At 46.6% G+C, this 22307-nt stretch overlaps 1 protein-coding gene across 1 annotated transcript in view; it reads left to right on the top strand.

Moving 5' to 3' along the window:
* The window catches only part of NQR (ARP protein (REF)), a 127154-nt gene that overhangs the window by 3088 nt on the left and 101759 nt on the right, over positions 1-22307 (top strand). Inside the window, exon 3 of the mRNA XM_087385010.1 lies at positions 7957-8130. Coding sequence (XP_087241136.1) covers positions 7957-8130 — 174 coding nt within the window. The remainder of the gene's footprint in view (positions 1-7956; positions 8131-22307) is intronic.

Here is a 22307-nt window from a genome sequence, read left to right as displayed (position 1 = left end):
AATCAGCTAGTCAATATCACATCTGAGTGGGAATTCATATTTGACGTCAAAAGCAGGTGTGTGATGAGGTCACGTCTTTTTGAAATGTGCAGTATACTTTCCTATGCGGGGTAGGTTTAGCCATACTTTAGTGGGATATAACACCATTGTCTAGCTCATAGTTTGATTGAATACAATGTCTCTCAAATCATAGAAGCTTTAATACAACTTCTTGAGCAAACTCTTGGTACTGCACACTGCCATCAGCAGACACTAGGTTGCTATCATTTGTAGGCCACATTTGCAATCTCAGTAGGACTGTTTTTTATCCCATGGGCTGTGTTTAGCCTCATATGGACAATAATGCGATCATCATCATCATTTTTCTCTAGCCTATCAAACAATTATGGAATCTAGCTAAGGAATTTTTGGGGGGGAAGCTCATGTAAATTGAGGTAAATGTAGGAGATTTAGATGTGTGAGAGATTAAGTAGCTTTCAGAGACACCTCTTAGTTATGTCGGCACATGAGTTTCTTTTCCATAGATTTTGTGTTCTGTTCCAAATTTGTTGAGAGCCTGTGTACTCTTTTGTACTCCCAAAGACACCAAAGGTTTCCCATGTAGGCTTTCTAATACATTGCAATTCGTTATTTTTATTTCTCCCAATCCTTCCCTTATGCAAACAGACACTCTCCGCTGAGGCAGTGCTCTTCTCTCTCTCTCTCTCTCTCTCTCTCTCTCTCTCTCACTCACAGGGGAGGCAGGGAGGCAGCAACAGGGGAAGGCGTTCTAAGCTCTGTGTGTGTGTGTGAGTGATGTTTGTGAGTGAGAGAGAGAGAAGAGCACTGCCTCAACTTTATACCTCAGCTTTTACCATGATTATTGATTATATAATGATTCTTTTCCTTTCATGTTACTCTACTTGAACCATCATTTATTTATGTTTAAGCATACACTAGAAAAGTTATAAAACAGCTATTCAGATATGTGCTACTCGAGGGTATATTAAAGGGTATGCTTTCCTTGCTATGCGTGATGGAGTTTATGGTTTTCAATCTTATGAGTGACTATCGTAAGATTGAAACGGGACTATGTTGTGCTTTTAGAGGATGAGTTTGGGAAGGTTCCTCGATTCATCTAGGTATATGCTTAAGCAGCATGCTGCCAAAACCCTATTCAACAAAAAATCACCATTCAGTTGACGTCAGATGAAGTGAAATGGGGATCTTTTGGGCACCAAAGGTCACTGTGACACCTCTGGGGGGGTCCGGTATCATTTCTAGAAGCTCTTATTTTTACATCACATTGTGCAAGCAAACTTTGAAGCATCAATTCTGCAACTATCAACTTCCAAACCCTCACATATATAAAGGATAAACAATGTATCCTTGTGCTAGCATTGTCGTCCTTCTCCCAGCTTGCCAAAGACAGACTTTGGTATCAAGATGGTTCGTGTCTATGGGTCTATAATGGACAGACTACTGGTCAGAATAGCTTGGATGCCTTGACCATGCCCATATCTAGTCAGGCCACAAAATAAGGGAGTCGGCCATATCACCTCGATCAAGAGACCTAGGGAGCAGCAGCGTGGCTCCTAATGGTTGGCAGATCAGCACATGTGTGCTAGAGCTGAGTTACAAACAATAGAGGCCATGCAAGTGGAGTTCTCCAACCATTCATCTAGAGTTGGATGGGTACAGCAGGGAGACAGGATGACCTGCCACTTTTTCGAGATCATAGGGCCTAGATCAGCGAGGCCAAAGCTCTAGCACCATTGGGACGAGGAGGGATAGGTTCTCTTGGGTCCCCAAGAGATTCCATAGGTGATTACCTTACCCTACAACCAATTATTTCAGGGCTGAGGAGCCTACCCTTGATGTAGAGGTTGAAAGGGAGGAGCTTTGGACCCAAGCCCCCAAGGTGGACTTAGAGATTATGATGATCCCCTTTCATAGATAGCAAGCTGCTTGAGGTCCAAAAGGCTTTTCCTATGTGAAAATGCTTGGGGGAGGATGGCCTCTAGCCTTGCTCTTTTAGATAGTTCAAGAATGTGATTGATACACCTCTACGACTTGCCTAGTGGGAGATCTTTGATTTGGGAGTGATGGCACCTTTTTTTTCCCATGGTTGGATATGCCTCATTTCCAAGGACGGGGATAGAGCTACCATTAGGTAGTGATGGCCGATTACCCTTTGGGATATAGCCTAGAAGATCTTAGTTAAAGTCTTTTGAATGTGTGTGGCAGCCTTTCTTTCTTGACATGATTCATGATATGCAGTCATGTTTTTTCAAGGAGTAGAACTTCCTTGATAATATCTTTACCTCCTCGGAGGCCATTGATTGGGCTTCTCAAAAGTCTTGGCCTCTTGAGATCCTACTCCTAGATTTCAAGGCGGCCCAGTGACAGGGTGGATTGGACTTTTCTAGGGGTACTATGAGGAAATTGGGCTTCTCAGCTTGATGGACAATGGATTGAAGGAGTTTAAGCCTGCTATGTAGGACTGAAGGAGTTGGAGCCCTTTATGTAGGTAGCTCTTGTCAGATGTTCATTATCAGCCACACAAGGGAGGCCTTTTTCCAAGAAGTTGCAAAATGGGAAGGCCAAGGATTAAGGTGCTTTAAAGAGGAACCCCTAACCAATGCTTTAAAGAGGAACCCCTAACCAATGGTTGGATTACTCCTGACACAATCCCATAGCTCCTGAAAACTGAGATCTGCAAACAAGCACAAAGAAAACAATTATGGAAACAACTAGAATGATGCAGGCTTGCTCACTACCCAAGTGTGACGTCCATGAGTGATGGTCTTGTGAGTCTGGGATGTCCCTTTCAAGCCACGAGCTGAGCTGCTGGCACATCAACCAACCAGTTCCCAACCAGCCTGGTGTCCCATGCCACCAGGTGGTGCCCAAGTGCCTTGGAACTGCTGTTGGGTCTTGAACTATGCTAGATAATAGGCGCACGTCTACGCAGGATCCAGGATCATATCGGCAAGGAGGGACATGGCTCATTCTCACTTGCGCCCCCTGAGAACTGAAACCCTGGGCTTCTTATATAGGCCTGAGCCTAGTACGCCTAAAATAGCAAGAAATCCTAATTCATCGGTGCCCTTGCAACCCAACCCGAGAATCACTTGCCTAGCTCCTACGCTGGTCTTGTGTGCTTAGAGCATATGTCAGATATGTTCCCTGCACATGACATACTCCCCCTTCTCTTATGAACTCACTCCTAAGTTCATAAGGAAGTCCGGAAACTCTCCTTCAAGGGTAGGCAAAGACTCTCATGTAGAATCCTCTTCTACACAATCCTACCACTTGATCTTGTATTACATGATTCTCTTGTTTCTGAAGTGTCTTTCATGAAATCCAAGGATTCTTTTAGGTTCATGTGGTATAAAGGTTAAATATAAGATCTTGAGGAGTTACAAGCTGATCATCAGCACCGAGTAATTCCTTCAGTCTACTGACATGGAAAATTGGATGCACTCTTACATTAGGAGGCAATTCTAGTTCAAATGCAACGTGTCCAAATCTTCTTTTAATCCAAAATGTACCACAATATCTGGGGGATAATTTCTTAACCTTATAAGTACTTAAGCTCTTGCATTCCTTGGGTACTCGTAAATATAACATTGTTTCTTCTTAGAACTCTGTCAGTGAACGATATCTATTAGAATAAAATCTGTCCCGATCTTGGGCACGTCTAATAGTCTCCTCGGCAAACTGCAACATCTCTTACATGTCTTGCAGAAATGTTCTTGCAACATCATTCTTGATTCCCGTGAATCCCACTGTTACAAGGTGACGTAGGTTGGAATCCGTACATAAGTATAAAAGGACTAAAACTTGTACTTGAATGCCTTGCACTATTATAAGTAAATTCTATCATGGGTAAATATTCTTTCTTTGAAGATTGTCTCTTGGAAACATATGGATTAAGCATACTTTCCAATACTACTCTCTCTGTCTAGCCATTAGATTACTTGTCAAAGACAAGCGTCCATAAGTCACTTGTAAACTTAGAGTCCCTATCACTGACTATGTCAATTGGCAAACCATACAGCCCAAACAATTGGTCAACAAACTACTGAGCCAATTGACTTATTGCAACGTTTGATCTAGTAGGTAAAAATCTAGCCATCTTTGTCAATTGATCTATTGTAACCCATATGGCATCATGACCCTTGCTTGTTGTTCGCAAATCTGTAAAGAAATCCATGGAAATACGTTTCCCATTTATTATCAAGGTTTTGCAATGGCTGTAATAAATGTGCGCTCCGAGGGTGTTTAGCCTTGGTCACTTGATAACCCGGTAACCTACTACATAGTTCTCAACAATTCCCTCATCTTAGGCCATTAGAAAGTGTGCTTTACCAAAGACAGATTTGTGTACATAGGTCGACTTCTCACCTCAGCCTGGTAGGTGAAGGAGACAACAAGATTGCAAAGAAAATGCAGAGCAACAAGAAGATAGCACGAGGCTAGGTGGATGAAGAGTGGAAAGGCTAGGAATCAGGTGTGCGAGAGAGCAATCAATAGGAAAGCCAGAAGATAGATAAGGCAGCGAAGGTAGAGCACCAGGGCAGTACTTTCAGCAGCGCAGCAACCTGGAAGAGCCCTGGCGGCAGGCTGGGATAAGGTGTACAGCAAGAGAAAGGGAAGGTGGCAGCGAACTGGAGCAGTAGCGGCAGCTTGGAAGGCTATGGCGGCAATGTGGAAGCTGTTGCGCAGCAGGGAGAAGAAGATGATGCGCAGCAGGAAGAAGAAGATGATAGATCATGAAAAGGGCTGGCTGAATGATAGGGCTGAAGGACTAGCAGGAGAGGAGTCTCTGAATGATGAAGAGAGAGCAGGCTGGGCCACTTATTTAAAGGAGAGCTAGCGCTAAGATTAGAGCAGCTTTTCTAAGAATAGGAAAGCTATAAGTAGAAAGCTAGGCTTTAGTTAGAAAAAGCTTAAACCTTGAAAAAGCAAAGAATTTTTAAAAAATAAATAATAATTTACCCTTGCATACAGGATTGATATCCTAGCCCCTATCCTAGCAAAGCTATTTAATGAAGCAGTTTGCCCAGGCACATGGGCCCTCAATACCATGACACCTATTCACACAAGGTAGGGGATCCGATGAGTCGAGAAAACTACATGACCATTATGATTGGACATGTCATGTCCAAGATATATGCCTCAGCACTTGACATGGAGGTCAGCCGTGAGATGCAGGGACTTGGAGCAGAGGGGCAGGCAGGTTTCCGACGTGATCATGAGACCATGGACCACATACTTACACTCAAGAGTTTCATAGAGGAGGCCAGGGCACGGAGGCAGAGGGTCTATTGCTGCTTTGTGGATTTTTGCAAAGCCTTTGATACATTACTACAAGCGCATCTTATCAAGCTGTTATGGCACTATATGAGAGGGTTTCCAGCAAAGTTCGCACGGGGGGTGGATGGACAGGTGAGATCATGAGCACCATTGGGGTCAAACAAGGCTGCCTACTTTCGCCAACCTTGTTTGGCCTTTATATAGACGAGCTTGAGTCTTTTGTGACTACTCTAGGAGGAGCTGGTTGCTCTCTTGCCAGTTACATGCTCTAGATTTTATTATACACTAATGATGTGGTGCTCTTATCTCCGTCCGCTGAGGGGCTCCAAAGACACCTAGATGCACTACTGGCCTTTTGTGAGTCCCATGACTTGAAGGTCAACTTGAATAAAACCGAGGTTATGATCTTCAACTCCTCTAGACAGCTGCACACAGAGAGCAATTTACTTTTGATGGGTCACCAATTGAGATTGTCTCATCATACACGTACCTGGGGGTTCTATTTTCTCTATTAATGCTTGAAAAAACCATACAACCAGCTTCCAAAAGGAGCTGTCGATGAAAACAAGAAGAAAACAGGCTACCAGCTACAAGAACAAACACATGCTTCCGGATCTCGTGGCTCCCTGGGGGTTCTATTTTTTGACCCTAACTTCACGATGAGACCGGCGATGCAGGCCGCTTGAGTAGAGGATATGCCTACCTTGCCCGACTAGAGAGACAATGCTTCCATTCGCATCTCTAGGATCCACAGACCAAGGTTCTCCTTTGCGACTCCTTGGTTCATCCTGCGGGCATGCATGGCAGTCCTTTCTAGGGGCCAGACCTATCTGATATAGAGTGGACTCGAGTGGAGAGATTACAGGTTCTCTTGTTATCACGGATGATCCATAGTAAGCCATTTGTTCCCCATCAGATCATTCAGGCTGAGTTCGGGGCATCTCCATTGCAGTTAGATGATTGCAGTTAGATGCGGCATTCCAGACTATCACTTATCTATATTGCGTGCGAGATTATGGCTCTTGTACTACAGGGCGACACGGATTACCATGGTTGGCGCTAGGCTCTTTTATGGCATTAGCAACTAAGGGTGATCAGAGATGCTGGTGCACACACACATGCAGATGGTTTGAGAGATTGGATTTCCATATAGACAGGTTGCCACCCTTCTAGTACAGCATTGACGCTCCGTCTATCTCGTTTTGGGGCAATGAGTTCAACCCGATCATCCGAGAGGATCTTTTATAGTTGCACACATTCAGGACCTGGTTGGCGCAGATAGAGCTCTCTGTGAAGCTCAGCTTTCATCGGGACCACTTCTTACGCATCTCCGAGGAGGTTTTCATTATCCCGCCAGAGTACACTCAAACCACACTCACTTAGGATTGCCATTGGACAGTTCCGTGTGTCATCACACTGACTCTGTATTGAGAGTGGATGAGCAGAGGGGATCCTTAGAGAGAGTCGTATCTGCACATTATGTGAGCGGCATGATGTCAAGTCAGAGGAGCACTTCGCCTTCCGTTGCCCAGCCTACCATGAGATCCGTGAACGATCCCACTAACTTTTCAGAAACGGGTTTGAGCGCCTTTTCAAACTTGTCTCATACCCAGATCAGAGGTGCCTCGCCGCTTTCATTCATGAGGCGGTCCGACATAGAGAAAAATTTACTTTTTACTGTTATTTTTTTGGGATGGAAAGACGAACATCAATTTCTGACGGATTTACCACAGTTCTTGGACAAGTTGACAGTTTGCTAATTTCTCTAATGAAAATTTATATATCCATTAATTGTATTGGAATTTTGGTTCAATGTTGGTCTTATTTTCTGCCCGTCTCTAGCTGGCACCATTCACTGTCTCTCTGGGATTTGATTAGGGTTTGGGGGGTTTCTGAAGATTTGGGGGCATTCGAGTGAGGATGGGCTGTTTGGTATGGCTGTAGGGAATGATGGTAGTTTGTGGGGGGGAGTGGGTTTGTGAGAAGGGCGTAGAGTTTTGGAGGCCAGGGGTTGACAGGGGAGAAGGGGAGGAGACTGAGGCCTGGAGGTGGGTGGGTGACCTGCGGGGGGTTAAGTCGGATACGGAGTGGGCATCAAATTTGCCCAAAAAAGATAAGGTGCTGGGTTGGCAGAAACGGCACACGAAAAAGGAGTTTCATTACAATGGCTCTCTTTGGCTGTGATTATCCTCCTGCTTATTGAAACGTTGAGCAACCTTGTGTGCACAAATACAATTTTGCTGTTAGAGATGGTGGCATCTCTTGCAGTAAGAAGCACTGTTCTTTGACAGCAGTACTTGTAGAAGCCTGGCAATGCTCTGATTTTGTGGCTCCTACTTACCCATTATGCATGAAAATTACTTACTGAAGCTTGTGTTCGAATAACTCGAATGTGGTTCTCGGTGAAGTCTGAAGTAGTACATATAACTAATTCTGAAGTCAAGATTGTACACTCTACCAAGCTTTCCATGGCTTGGTTGTTGTGTGGCAGTTCGATTTTCATTCAGACGGTTGGAATGTTTGACCCTCTCATCATTGCAAGTCTCAGATGATAATTTTCTAGTTGATGTGCCTTTTTTTCTTTTTTCTTTAATTTGTATCATTTTGGAGGCTCTCTAACAGTGCCTAATCCAACTGAATCTTTTTTTTTTGCAGGACGAGCTTTGTCTTTGGTTCTTGCAAAAAAGGGTGTTGCACTGTCTGTGGTCGATTATGCAGAATCAGCTGGCTTAAAGACTGTGAAGCTAGTAGAGGAAGAGTATGCTAAACTTGAAGGACATTACAACAGTCCTAGAGCACTTTTTATCAAGTGTGACGTGTCCAAACCTGGTATGAATCAGTAAAGATGTAATCTTTTTGTTCTCAATTGTCTGGGAGAAGTTGAGGACAATGAACATAGAAGGCAATCCATTTCAAACGTTGCAGGACTTGAAATTTTTATTTGAAGTTGATCAAGAATTAGAAGATGCACACACACACACACACACACACACATTTTTTTTTTTTTTTGGTGGTAAATCCATGAGAGGTATATTATCAGCAAGATTTACATGAGGGTCTCAAAAAAAACAGAGAGCCTCAACAGGAAATCAAAAGCAAAGAGAAACTATTTCCAGGCATGATTGAGGAAGATCTCCTGTTACTCTTTCTGACCTAACGGTTAGGACGACATACTCTTTCCTCCAGCCGTCACCATGGATTCACTTACATGCTAATTCTCTTTGGCATATGGCAAAATCACTTACTTGGTGGCGAAAGAATCTCCGCAATTTATGGAGGAGCAAATTGCCTCTCAAGCAAAAGCTTTTCCTATGGCGTTGTCTCACACACACACACACACACACACTCACACACACTCTTTGTTTTTTTTTGTAAAAGACCCTTTCATTAAGAAGAATGTACATTCATAGCTGTCCCAAAGTGAGACAGCTACTTCTGGGTTTCCAGAAAAGTATGCAAAGGAACAATTTCATGAGTATCAAAATGAAGTCTTTTGATCCCCCTACGATTCTTGCGAATGACAGCTCGCATTTGGAATTTTTGAAGTAGCGGATCAAACGCCGACTTCATAAGGGGGTGAAAGAGCTCAAGATCAAAAGAAGCATCAGAAGCCGGTATGTTTTATGAAAACTCTGGCACATGAGACTTTGGTGTATCCAAGTGCAAATCTTGAGCATTTAAAGGCATATCCTGCTGTTACTGATCAACATATGTGGCCATATCCCTGATTGCATTTATGGGCAATGCTGCATAAACATCATTGGTCATACCTGCAACATCATTATTGGTAGGAAAAACAGTATCTGGAGGAGCAATAACATGTGGATGAGGTGCTGTGATCTAGAGTCGCATGATCAACATGAAAGCCTACCTGTCCAGCAACTTTGAGTCCCTAGCACTCTGCAAATTGGCTACTCTTTGAGGCATATATGCTGTGCGCAGTCATGATGTTCCTGTGTTTTTTGGGCTCATGGGATCCCTTGCCTTGTGAGTAGGGATGATGGTGTTAAGGGTCCAAGTCTGGAGAAAAGTAGTGCATACCACTTCGTTAAAAAACTTTACCAAGATTGTGGCCAGGTACTTAGTCCATATCATAGTCAGTACTTAGTCTCTCATGATCTTTGGCTTGGCCATTATGTAACTTCAAATCTGTCTGTTTGATATCGTCGATGGTAAATAGTGCACATGTGGTGGAACGCCGTAGTCGTGAGAGGTCAAGTGGCGGCTGCTGAGGAATGCCATAGGCGCACGTGCATAGAAATGCCAAATTTTGGATGAGAGGAGACGGGGCTCGTCATTTGAGAAACTTCTGCCATAAGTCTTTGGTGTGCTGCTAAATAGGATGTTTAGTAATGCCTGGTTCTAGCAAATGAATGCGTGCTTCTTTTCGGCGGACCAAACATTGATACTCGCGTATCATCTCCCATCTCGCTTGAAAGGTGATGCTAAGTTTCGAATCGGAGTTGGCGGTGTAGAGCCTTACACTCATCATTGTACCAAATATTGCAAGAGACTAATCCAATAGGTGGCGGGTGATTGCTCTTCTTATTGAGAAAGACCGCCCGCCGCAAAGAGAGAGGAGTTGAGCTGCTGTTGCTCCCCGACTCCCTAGGTGCCCCCTCTCCTCGCCTCCCTGCCTCACTACTCTCAGCCTTCCTTGCCTCCCTCCCTCAGTCCCCTTCCCCTGCTCCCTCAGCCCTCTCTCCCGCCCTCTACACCCGCCCCTTCTCCCGCAGCTCAGCCCCCCTTGTTGGAGTGGTCACCTCCCCATATGTAAGCCCCCATATGAGGAGAGCATGGGGGAGGTGGACCTAGGGATGTATAGACTGCCACATCGGCAGAGAATGGGGCTGCCACATGGGCAGCACGTGAGCTGTCATGTGGACAGCACAAGAGACCTTGTGCAGGAGAGATGGCGGGGGCATGTAGCCCTGAATCTGACCTGGCAAGACAGAACTTCAGAGCAAGCATGGTACAAGGCTGTGCAGACGTGGGACAGGTGGCGCTGACATCAGCAACTATACGCAGCATGGTACAAGGCTGTACGGGGCTGGATGAGGCCTGTTGGAGCAGGAAAGGAAGCTGCTATGAGGCAGGGACATGCCTTTATATTGGGCTGGGACCTTGCCTTGATTGGAGGGCCAAGTTCCTAGAAGAGTGGGCCATAAAGGCCCCGGTTTGTGAGCCCTAGTAGGGCTGGACCAGCCACAGACTGGTCGGCCAGAATGGGGCAGGCTGGTCGGTTTTTGCCAGCCCCCTTGGGGGCCTATAAAAGGAGGGCCTCCAGGCCCTCATTCATATCATCTGGAGCAGCCAGTCCACTAGCAGAAGGAGCAGCAACAGGGCTACCTTTGGGCCTACATTGAGGAGGAGAAAGAAGTACCTTGTGCTGCAGACCTAGCTCACAGGAGGCTGCCCACCTAGGCTGGTTTCCGGACAGCAAGGTGGAGAGGATTGCCTTGCAGGATGCACATGAGGAGACCCTTGTCTTTGATGTCTAGTCTGGAGAAAGACTTCTAAGATCTTTAGATGATATTCTTTTGGAGGTTGCCTTCCAGCCTGTTAGGATTGTAGGTTACATGGAGTGGGGCACGGACTCACAGTGGTATCTTGATCCTGACCACGTTCTCCTGGCACTTGGGTCTTGGAGACTTTGGTTATATGGTGATTCTCCCATCAGGTTCTTGCAGTGGGACCCAGGGGAGTGGGAATGGATCGATGAAGGGCACCGAGAGAAGAGCATCCCTTCTTTTGTTACACAGTCAGAAATGCCAGGAGATTTCAGCTTAGTAGTAGAGGTTGGAGGCCCTCCAAAGCTCCTCATTGGGATAGTTTTCATTTTTTTGCAGAGGTGCAGAAAAACTTTTGGAGGAGGCTCTAGAAATCCCTCAGAAATAGAAAGATCACTCTCTTCTTTTGGCTTTCTATTCATGGAGGGATTGCAGTGAACCTGTGGAGATCTAGGTTCGGGGTTGACCCTACTTGTCCTCGATGTCACACAGTAGTTGAGTCAGTTCAGCATTGCCTTTGGGAGTGCAGACAGGCGAGGACGATCTGGAAGGGTGTTGCGAGGATTCTTTGCATATTTCATAGAGCACCCTTCTTCATGACTTGGGGATCAATGACATGGTTATGTCTTAGTGGACCTCAAGTGTTTTTTGAGGAACATGACTCAGATTCATCCTTCATTATACGACGGCACTTTGTGGAGTCATGCTCTCTCCAGGATGTTCCTTTCACTCCTTTCAAGGCTGCTCATGCCTCGGTAGATACATCTAGGGAGATTCTGGCTAGCATTGCATCTTGGCATACTTGGAGGGCCAGATGTACGGAGGCGATGGAGGGTTCACAGGTTCACCCTTCCAATCTATGGTCAGTATATGGACTGGTACTATACACACACTGATGGCCATCTGGGCGAGGAGCATGCAGGGATCCTCCAGAGCAGCTACATCTAGGAGATATACTTTTTTCGGAGTTTGGAGAGAATCTCTGTTCTTCTCTGAGTCTTCTTCAGGGCTAAGGTGGCATTTTCAGCCTCCACCTTGGATTTTTGTTAGCTCTTTTTGAGCTGTTTTTTCTTTCATGCATATCATGATGTACTTCTGCATTTGAGCTTGCTCCTGAGGCTTTCATTCATACTTAATGAAGTAATCTTTTTGGGAAAAGAAAAAAAAAAAGGTGGCGGGTGAGTGGAATGGGTGGTGTGTGAGAAAGTATGGAGAACAGCCGCATGGAGGACACTCGATCTTCCAATTGTGAAATGTTCTTGAGATTTGTGAGTAGGGTAGAAAGACGTGTGGCATACTTGCGGAGAAGTGGATTCCTTGGTATATGGTGTCGTGGTGTTTGTTGTGTTGTGAGGGATGGATATACTAAAGAAACGATAAGTATGATTAGCTCGAGGTGGTGCAGGCAAATAGAGAAGTCATTGATCAGTGGAGCAAAGGCAGGGGATCCCATGAGGTGGTCAACTACGTTGGAACCACCCCCTTACCACGTGGAAAACATGTGAATCCACTCAAGGAGGGCCATCTATCCAAAGCATTGTAAAGGATTAGGTCACGTATCCTGCCCATGTCCAAGAAAGAGTTCCCGTATGAATTAATTGGGGCTCGCCTATCTGTAGATACTTGGGATATTCCTGCCTCATTTAGATCGACATCCGACTGTAGGATAGAAGCCTCTCGGGGATAAACGAGCGGTATCTGTTGCATGGCTGTCCTTGCATTGAAGTCCCTACTTTCCCACTGCTTGAGAAATCCATGATATTAGGATGCAGGACTACATATGGTGGTCTCAGCTTTCTCACGGAGATCTCTAGGAAAATGTGAGGTCTTGGGAGGGGAAATAGCACACTGCAACGAAGACACCCTATTGAGAGGTGCATCAGATCTGAATCTAAAGAATTTTGGCATGTGGGTCATGCCTCTCGACAGAGATCATACTAATGAGAGATGACTTGTAGAGAACGGACACTACGTCTGATCCACAACCTGCACCTGTCTCTCGAGTCTTGTCATGGTATTGGGTATGCTGACTTCCGTGCAAACTATGGGCAAAGGGTGCTCTGGGTCTAATGGGTCTTTATGTCGAAAACTATATCTCGTCATGTGTATGACTCCGAGAAATTTTTGTTTTCCAACATTGGACTCAGATCCGTCTGTTTGTGTTGATGACTCGATCATTACAAGTTCAAATGGACACCTCATCTCATAACTCAAAGGTCAGCTCACATCTTTGACTTAGAAAATTCTTAAGCAGTCTCATGTATAGGACTGCAAGCGGCTCTTAATTCCTATCAAATGCAAAATCAAATTGCTAGCTTATGATAAATTTTTCCCCAGATTGAGTGGAATTCAGAACGCATATCTTATGTCCTCCAAAAGGGGGCTCAAGCACAAAGTAATTTTCAACGAAAAGATGACAAGGAGCAAGGTTCTCAAAGAAACTAACAAGATGAGAGGCACCAGGACATGGATCTCGGAGGAGCACACCCCGACTCAGCTCAAGGCAAGGGCTATAGAATTGGCTAAAGTGAAGATGCTCAGAAAGAAGGAAAGTGGGGTGTTTATAGAGATGGGAAAGCGCTAACCAGAGACTTCCAATCTAGACCCAAAGACTCTCAGTCTTAAATTGATGTAGCCTATAATAATACTGGGGATGCTATGTGAACTCCCAAGAGTTGCCTTGTGCACTCCCTTGACCCTCTGATTATTCAGATGTAGTGGGCTACACTTTCGGGATTGTATTTTGTCCTTTTGGCTGTACACCTGAGTGTATCCTCTGAGTTTCCAGGGGGACGGAAGGAACTGAGCACTTCGTTAAACTGCGGGGGGTTTCAGCTAGCCCCTCCGCTACCCCTCCCGCTCTCTCTCTCTGCTACCCCCCCGCTACCTCCTCCGCTACCCCTGCTACCCCCCCGCTACCCCCTCGCTAACCCCCTCCGCTACCCCCTTTGCTACCCCCCCCCCCCCCGCTACCTCCTCCGCTACCCTTGCTACCCCCTCGCTAACCCCCCCCCCCCGCTACCCCCTCCACTACCCCTGCTACCCCCCCACTACCCCCTCGCTAACCCCCTCCGCTACCCCTCGCTACCCCCCCGCTATCCCCTCCGCTAACCTGTCGCTATCTCGCTACCCCCTGCTACCCCTCTCACTAACCCCCCCGCTACCTCCCCCCCCCCACCCCTCTCGCTACCCCCTGCTACCCCTCTCGCTACCCCCTCCGCTACCCCTCTCTACCCCCCACTACCCCCTCCGCTAACCCCCCCGACCCCCCCCCCCCCCAAACTGCAGCTTCGACCTCCTGCAGCTTTATTTAAAAAAAAAAAAAACAGCAGCTTCGACCTCCTGCAGTCCCTTCTTTGCCCCCATAATGAAGGGAACAGGGGGATGAGGACAAGAGACTAGGCGGGAGACCCCTCGATCCAAATCTGCATACGCGTGGAGATGGGGAAGGGGAACGGTGACAAGGCGAAAACACAAAAGCAACTCAATCTGGGGGACTTCAACAAACGCAGCAACCGGAGCGGTTTGACAGTGGACAGCATCGTGGCCCAGAAGAAAGGGGCCTGCCCAAAGCCCATGCCGCTCACCACATCCTCGACCTCTATGGTTACCACCACTATTTCACCACCATCATCCGCCTCATCATCTACGCCACCTCTCTCCTCCCCCTCTCCTGCATCATCATCACAGGTCTCCTCTCCAGTAGCCTCACCACTGGCCCCACCAGCCACGGCTCCACAGTACTTTCCCCTCGTATCGCCTCTACCCCTCAGTCAGCCACCCTTCATCACCTCGTCCGGCCTCGCTACTCCTACATATCACTCCCCCACCCAAATCATGCTGTCCCCACCCTCAGTACAACCTCAGCAGCCCACCTTCATTCCAACCCCTCTCGAGATCCAGTTCCCACCTGTTTTAGGACATCTTAGGCCCCCGCCAGATGCTTGGGACTCCCTATTGGCTGAGAAACACAACATCCGGGCCCGTTAGGCAGAGCTGACACATTACACCCAGGAGCAGGCCCGATACACCCAGGAGCAGGTCCGCATTATACATGAGCAGGGCACCCTTATCCAGGGACTCAGACACGACATCACACAGCTTCGAGAGGAGCTCGGGACCCTCAGAGCAGCGCCTGGAGGGACCCCAGTCACAGAGATGGAGGCACAGATAGCCACGATACAGTTGGCTATAGCAGAGACGACTAGATGGGTGAACGTGGCAAAACGGGAGCCCGCAAAGGCAACCATTTCAGCCGCCATACAGGATCAGCAGCAAAGGGCTTCGAAGGCCCTCAACATCCGGATACGAGGGATCACGCGAGACCGCACCAGCACCACCACGACGCCCATGGAGGAGGCGATCACCTTTGTGACCACCACCATAGGGGTCCCCAACCATGGCATAGAGGGAGCATGGTGTGTTGGGAGAGATCCCAACCGAGAGCAGCCCCTAGTCATTCGCTTCAAAGATTCACATGCTCGACTAGCAACACTTTGACGGCGAGTCTCTCTACGAGAGCATCCCACCCTGTCCATGGACGAGGATTTGACACCACTACAGATTGAGGAGCGACGAGTTCTTCTGCAGTAGCGGGATGTTGCCCGCAAGGAAGGGAAATGGGCCGTGGTCCGAGATGGTAGGTTGTTGACCGGCACTCGTTGGGCTCCCACCCGTACCCCCTAGGGGGACGAGGCCTATGAGACTCAAGTTTTCGAGACCCTAGACTGCACCATTTGGAACTGTAATGGTACCTTATGGTCAGACCCAAGGAACTTCTCGAAGTCTTATACAGGACGAGATCACCATATGGACACGCGCTCCTTGATTTGGGCAGGATGCATGATCTCATCATCTACAATGGGCTCGACCTATGGCCCTCCTCAGGTGGTTTTACTTGCTTCCCACACGGGGGGGGGCACTAGTGTAGTAGATTACATCATGGGATCCCCTACCTTCACTACATGTATCACTGACTTCACCGTAGCACCACTCCCTCCAAGAGCTGATCACACATACCTATTCTTCACTATCGACACCCCACGCTCAGCCACACCACACACACCACATAGGAAGAACGACACCTACCACGACATACACTTTGATCATAGCCTCTCACCGGCCTACTCTGGACGCCTAAACAGACTCCTAACCTACATCGATCACATACCACTCATAGAGGACCGTGCTGCCCTGATTAGTCGCACACTCCACGAGGCTGCCCTCCAAATCTTTTCCCACACCACACAGTCCACTAGACCACCACCTCTTGGTTCTGTACCTTGCAACAATTGGTACAATGCGGAGTGCAAGGCTTATTGCCGACAGCTCCGAATTGAAACCAGATGTCACCTCCCGAATACACCAGATACAGTACGCAAGTATCGACATCTCGTACGTCTCGTTCGTACAGGCGCATGTTGGATAGATGAGATCCTGAGTACCATAAGGGTCAAACAGGGTTGTCCCTTATCACCGACCCTGTTTGGCCTCTACATCGATGAGCTTGAGACTTTCATGGGGACATTTGGAGGGACCGGTTGCTCACTTGCTAGGATCATCATCAGGATTCTTCTTTATGCACATGACGTGGCACTCTTGCCGTCCACACCCGAGGGGCTCCAGCGACACCTGGATGCACTGCAGGCTTTTTGTTTATCCCATGATTTGGAGGTCAACCTTGGCAAGACCAAGGTCATGATCTTTAACACCTCTCGAGCAAACATGCAACGGAAGCAGTTTACTTTTACTGTGGGTGGGTCACCAGTTGAGATCGTATCCTCATACACTTACTTAGGGGTCATCTTCTCCGGCCCGATCTTCACGATGAGACCAGTGATGCAAGCCAGACTGACCAGGGGATACGCCTCACTGGCTTGGCTAGAGAGAGAGTGCTTTCACTCCCACTTCTAGGACCCTCGGACCAAGGCTCTTCTCTTCGACTCCTTGGTCTGACTAGCCGGTATGTATGGCAGCCCTTGTTGGGAGCCTGACATGTCAGAGATAGAGTGGACGCGGGTGGAGCGCTTGCAGATCCTCATGCTCTCACGGATGATCCGGGGGAAACCGTCTGTACCACATCACATCATTCAAGCCGAGCTTGGTGCTTCTCCACTCCAACTAGATGCAGCCTTTCAGACCATCACATATCTACACCGGGTTAGCTCATATGGGGACTGCACATCAGGGAGACAGAGGTTGCCATGGTTGGCTCTCGATTCCTCCATGAGATTGGCAGCAAAGGGAGACGAGCGATGCTGGTATGCATGGACTCACAGATGGTTTTGAAGGGGAAGGAGAGGAGAAGAAGAACCACAAGGGGGAGAGAGTGAGAGAGAGAGAGACTCCAAATGTGCGGGTGTGAAGTGATGAGCCACAAACTCTTATGTTTTATTAGGATTAGGTTTTACCCTATGACTGTCTTAAGACAGTCATAGGTGTCATATCTTTAATAAAGGGGTGGCAATGTGCCTTTACCCCAACAACCTCCCACCTAAAGGCCAATGTGCCTAAAGGGGAGAAAAGAATAAAAAATTACAGCAATATACAGTTACTGTATACAAGACCATAAAATAAGAATGGTCTCATCCTAATCCCATGATGTGGCGGCAATGTGCAAACCGCTCTGTAGGCAAGCTCTTAGTGAGCAAATCTGCAGGATTATCATCAGTGTGCACTTTCACAAGCTCAAGTCGCTTGTCTTCCAGTACCTCCCTGATGAAATGATATTTCACATCTATGTGCTTGGTCTTTTGATGAAAGACCGGATTCTTTGTCAACATGATAGCACTCTGACTATCACAATGCAAAACTGGCATATCTCCTGTAATGCCCAAATCTCCCACCAGCCGAGTAAGCCATATTGCTTCCTTGCAAGCCTCAGTGGCTGCAACATATTCAGCTTCAGTAGTTGACAGTGCAACGCATTTCTGCAACCGAGACACCCATGATATAGCACCTCCTGCAAATGTGAAAATATAACCGGTAGTAGACTTCCGGTTATCTGCATTCCCTGCGCATAGTCTGAATCTGTAAAACCATGCACCAATGCTTCCTGCCTACCATAGCATATGCACAAGTCTTTGGTACCCTTGAGATACCTCAAGACACCTTTCACTGCTTCCCAGTGCCACTTGCCTGGATTTGCCATGTACCTGCTGATGACTCCCACCGCAAAAGCAATATCCGGACGAGTGGCAACCATGGCATACATCAAAGAACCAACTGCAGATGCATACGGAACTTTGGCCATTTCAGCCTTATCATCATCTGATCTGGGGCTGTCCTTACTGCTGAGTTTTAAATGTGGAGGCAACGGGATACTAATAGACTTCCCCCCCTCCATTTTAAACCTCTGCAGTACTTTGTCAATGTACTCCTTCTGTGACAGAAATAAAAGTCCCTTGGACCTGTCACGAGTAATCCGCATGCCAAGAATATGGTTTGCATCACCCAAGTCTTTCATGTCAAAAGACTTATGCAGTTGTTTCTTTAAAGCACTAATCTCATGCTGAGATTTACTGGCAATAAGCATGTCATCCACATATAGAATGAGTAGCATCAAACTGCCATCCTTTGCCCGTTTGGTGTACAAGCAATGATCGGTCTCACACCTATGATACCCTTGGGACTGCATGAAGGCATCAAACTTCTTGTACCATTCTCTTGGCGCCTGCTTGAGTCCATACAAGCTCCTCTTGAGCTTACACACAAGCTGCTCTTTTCCTTTAACAGCATATCCCTCTGGCTGACTCATATAGATCTCATCATGGAGATCTCCGTGAAGAAAAGCAGTCTTCACATCCATCTGACATAAATCCATGTCCTCATGAGCAACAAGAGCTAACACTGCTCTCAAAGTAGTCATCTTGACTACAGGGGAAAAGATCTCATCAAAGTCAATGCCCTTCTCCTGCTTAAATCCCTTGGCAACCAATCTGGCCTTATACCTCGGTAAAGCATTTGAATCCACTTTGACTTTGTAAACCCACTTGCATGGCAAAACCTTTCTGCCTGCAGGTAGCTACACCAAGTCCCATGTATCATTTTGAAGTAGGGAGTCCATTTCTGACTGCATGGCTTTCTCCCACTTCCTTTTCTCTGTTCTTCCCATAGCTTCCTTGAAGCTGGAAGGCTCATCACAATCTGTCAGCATGATAAAATCAGCCACATTATTGACTCCTGGAACAAACCTGGCAGGAGGCCGTTGTACACGGGTGCTCCTCCTAACAAAATGTTCCGGATTAGGCTGCTGTCCAGCCTGTTCGTCATGCATGACGGGTGGCTGTACCACCATATCTGGCTGTTCTACAGCCCCATCTGCTGGCATATCCAGTGGTGCATCATTGGCAAAATTATCTGGCTGATTTTCAGCCTGTATACCCTCTTGAACAGGGTTATCTGCAGCAGCCTGCTGCTGCATATAAATGGGCATTCTTTGCTGTCCAACATCATCATAAATAACCCTCCTGTATTCCACAGGTTGCACGGGTTCCTTGTGTACACTATTCTCTTTAAAGATGACATCATTGCTGCGTATAATCTTCCGTTTAACGGGATCCCATAACCTGTACCCCATTTCACCTTCGTCACCATAACCCATAAAGATGCATGTGAGGGACTTTGGCTCCAGTTTGGTGCGCAGTTCTTTGCGTACATGAGCAAAGCACTCGCAGCCAAACACACGTAAGTGCTTATATGAAGGTGGCTTGCCAGACCACACCTCCTCTGGCACTTTCAACTCCAAAGCCTTGTTTGGCGACCTGTTAATAATGTGAACTGCTGTTTGCACAGCTTCTGCCCAAAAGCCATGGGGTAATGCAGCATAAGACAACATACATCGAACCTTCTCCTGAATAGTTCGATTCATCCGCTCACTTACACCATTTTGAGATGCATTATGAGGGGCTGTGAGTTCCTGTTTAATGCCTTTAGCTTGACAAAACTGTACAAAAGCATGTGACACATACTCACCCCCATTATCGGATCTGAGGCATTTCAGCCTGCGACCTGTCCGATTCTCAACCTGAGCGACAAACTTCTTGAAAGCATCTAAGGCATCGCTCTTATGCTTCAAGAAATAGACCCACACTTTGCGTGTGGCATCATCAATAAAAGTAATGAAATACTTTGCACCCCCTAGTGATTACTGTGGCATCTCACACAAATCAGTATACACTAGATCAAGCGGTGCTCTATTCTGGGGAGTTCTCCTCTTATGAGGAGTCACAGAATGCTTGCCAAATATGCAATGATCACAAGTAGGCAAATCTGAAAAAGAAAGAGACGGCAGATAACCCAAACGTGACAGTTCTTGCATTCCTTTAACAGACATGTGTCCCAACCGGCTATGCCACAATGAAACCTTTGGCAGCTCGGTTATGGCAACAACATGATTACCCACACTGGAAACATAAAGAGGGTACAAGGTATCACTCTTATAACCCTCAGCCACTACAACCTGGCCATCAATAATCACCCATTTGGAATCCCCAAATGTGGTGTGGTAACCACTGTCATCCAACAAGCCAGTGCTAATCAGATTTTTCTTGATTTGCGGCACATGGCGGACACCATCAAGCATAAATATGCGTCCATCAGGGAATACTATCTGTATACTGCCAATCCCTGCAATCTGACATGCATAGTTGTTCCCAAGATGAACAACTCCATGAGTACCTGTGTAGGAAGTAAACCACTCCCTATGAGGAGTAACATGAAAAGAAGCACCTGAGTCCAAGAGCCAGGTGTGCATGTCATGGCCATCAATAACCAAAGTATGTGCTATTACAGCAGAAGAGCATAAAACATCATGTATGTCACTGTGACTATCCTCTGCTGCAACATTCACTGCATCCAAGTCATCTGCCTTGGCCTTGCCTTTGCCTTTGCTTCCACTGCCTGCATCCTTTGTTTCAGCCTTCTTGGCTTTCTGATCCCGTATGAACTTGAAGCACTTAGACTTCACATGTCCCTTCTTGCCACAATAAAAGCATTCAATATCCTTTTTGCCACGGGACTGACTGCGGGATTTGGACTTACTAGCAGATCTCCCCTTCTGCTGAGTCCTGCCTCTATCCTGTACCTGCAAAGCATTTGAAGACTTGCTGCCCATATTATTTTTCCTGCTCATCTCCTCCATAAGGAGAGAGCTCTCCACATCAGCATACATAAGAATGACATTTGAATTTGACAGGGTGGTCTTGAAAGTGTCCCAACTCTCAGGGAGGGTACACAACAAGAAGGTAGCCTTGAACTCCTCATCAAGATTCAAACCCTGCGCAATCAGCTGTGTAAAGATGGCATTGAACTCACTCAAGTGTGAGGTCATAGTTGTACCTTCCTTCATGCGAAGATCAACCAGCTTCTTCAACCAATAAACCTTAATGGCTGAACTCTTTTGGGCATACAACTCTGCTAGCCTCTGCCATAGGCCATAAGAGGTCTTTTCAGCCTGAACATTGAACACAAGAGTATCAGAAATAGTGAGCATGATAGCTGCCCTTGCAGACAAATCAAGCTCTTCCCATTCATCATCTGCCATGTCAGATGGCTTAACACCCTTCACCCTTATGGGCTTAGAAATCTTCTTTAACAGAAGTACATTCAAACACTGTTCTGCCCATAATGCATAATTGTGTGCTCCTTCCAATTTCTTTATGTTCAGAATTGATGATTCACTTCCCCCTGATGCCATATCAGATAAGGAAAGTTCCTGACTCCCTGTAAGTCAAAAAATGACTGAATAAAGTTCTGATTTCTCAGAAAAAACCTGCTCTATCAAGAGCTAGAAGCACTCACAATAGTGCTGTTTTTACTGTCAAAAGAATCTGCAGCAAAACAGTAAATTTCCTCCAGTTACTGTACCTTCTGACACACTGTACCGTGCTCAAATAGGCATAAAATTCTGATTTCTCAGAAAAAACAGTAATTTCAGAATGCTGCAGTTGCTCCACAAGTGCTTTAACAGTGCATCATCAGCTGACAAAGCACAAAACACTGCTGTCCTGATCACTTCTCCCACCTCAGATGAGGTATTGCACTGATTTAATATGCATAAACCACTTGGCATACACTTTACTGAAAAAAAAAATTTCAGACACTTCAGCCTGTCACAAAACCTGCAACAGAAAATGGGATAAATCCCAAGCAATCACCCTTCTGCCAGGGGGATAAAAGGCATCTGAAGATCTCTGACAGTAATCCAAGTGCTCTCAAGCAAAATCTGGGCAAAAGCCCCTTGATCTGACACTTGTACCAAGTGAAAACAACCTCAACAATGAGGGATAAGGCATACAATGTGCAAATCTCTCTGACAAAATCAACTAACAGTGTAATGCAAATACTGCCCTGTGTAGAAATGACATACACAGATCCCAACGTACAAACACTCAATGAGGAACCTTTTGAGCACTGTCAACGATGGACAGTTAGGGACCGAGTAAACTCGATGCGCCCTGGCCAAACGTGGCTCAACTGAGGTCCTCTGAGTGTTGC

Source organism: Dipteris shenzhenensis, chromosome 14 (genome assembly GCF_047967505.1).
Source record: "Dipteris shenzhenensis isolate YYH24624 ecotype China chromosome 14, Dip_SZ_1.0, whole genome shotgun sequence".
Taxonomy (NCBI): domain Eukaryota; kingdom Viridiplantae; phylum Streptophyta; class Polypodiopsida; order Gleicheniales; family Dipteridaceae; genus Dipteris; species Dipteris shenzhenensis.
This window is presented reverse-complemented; position numbering and strand designations above follow the sequence as displayed.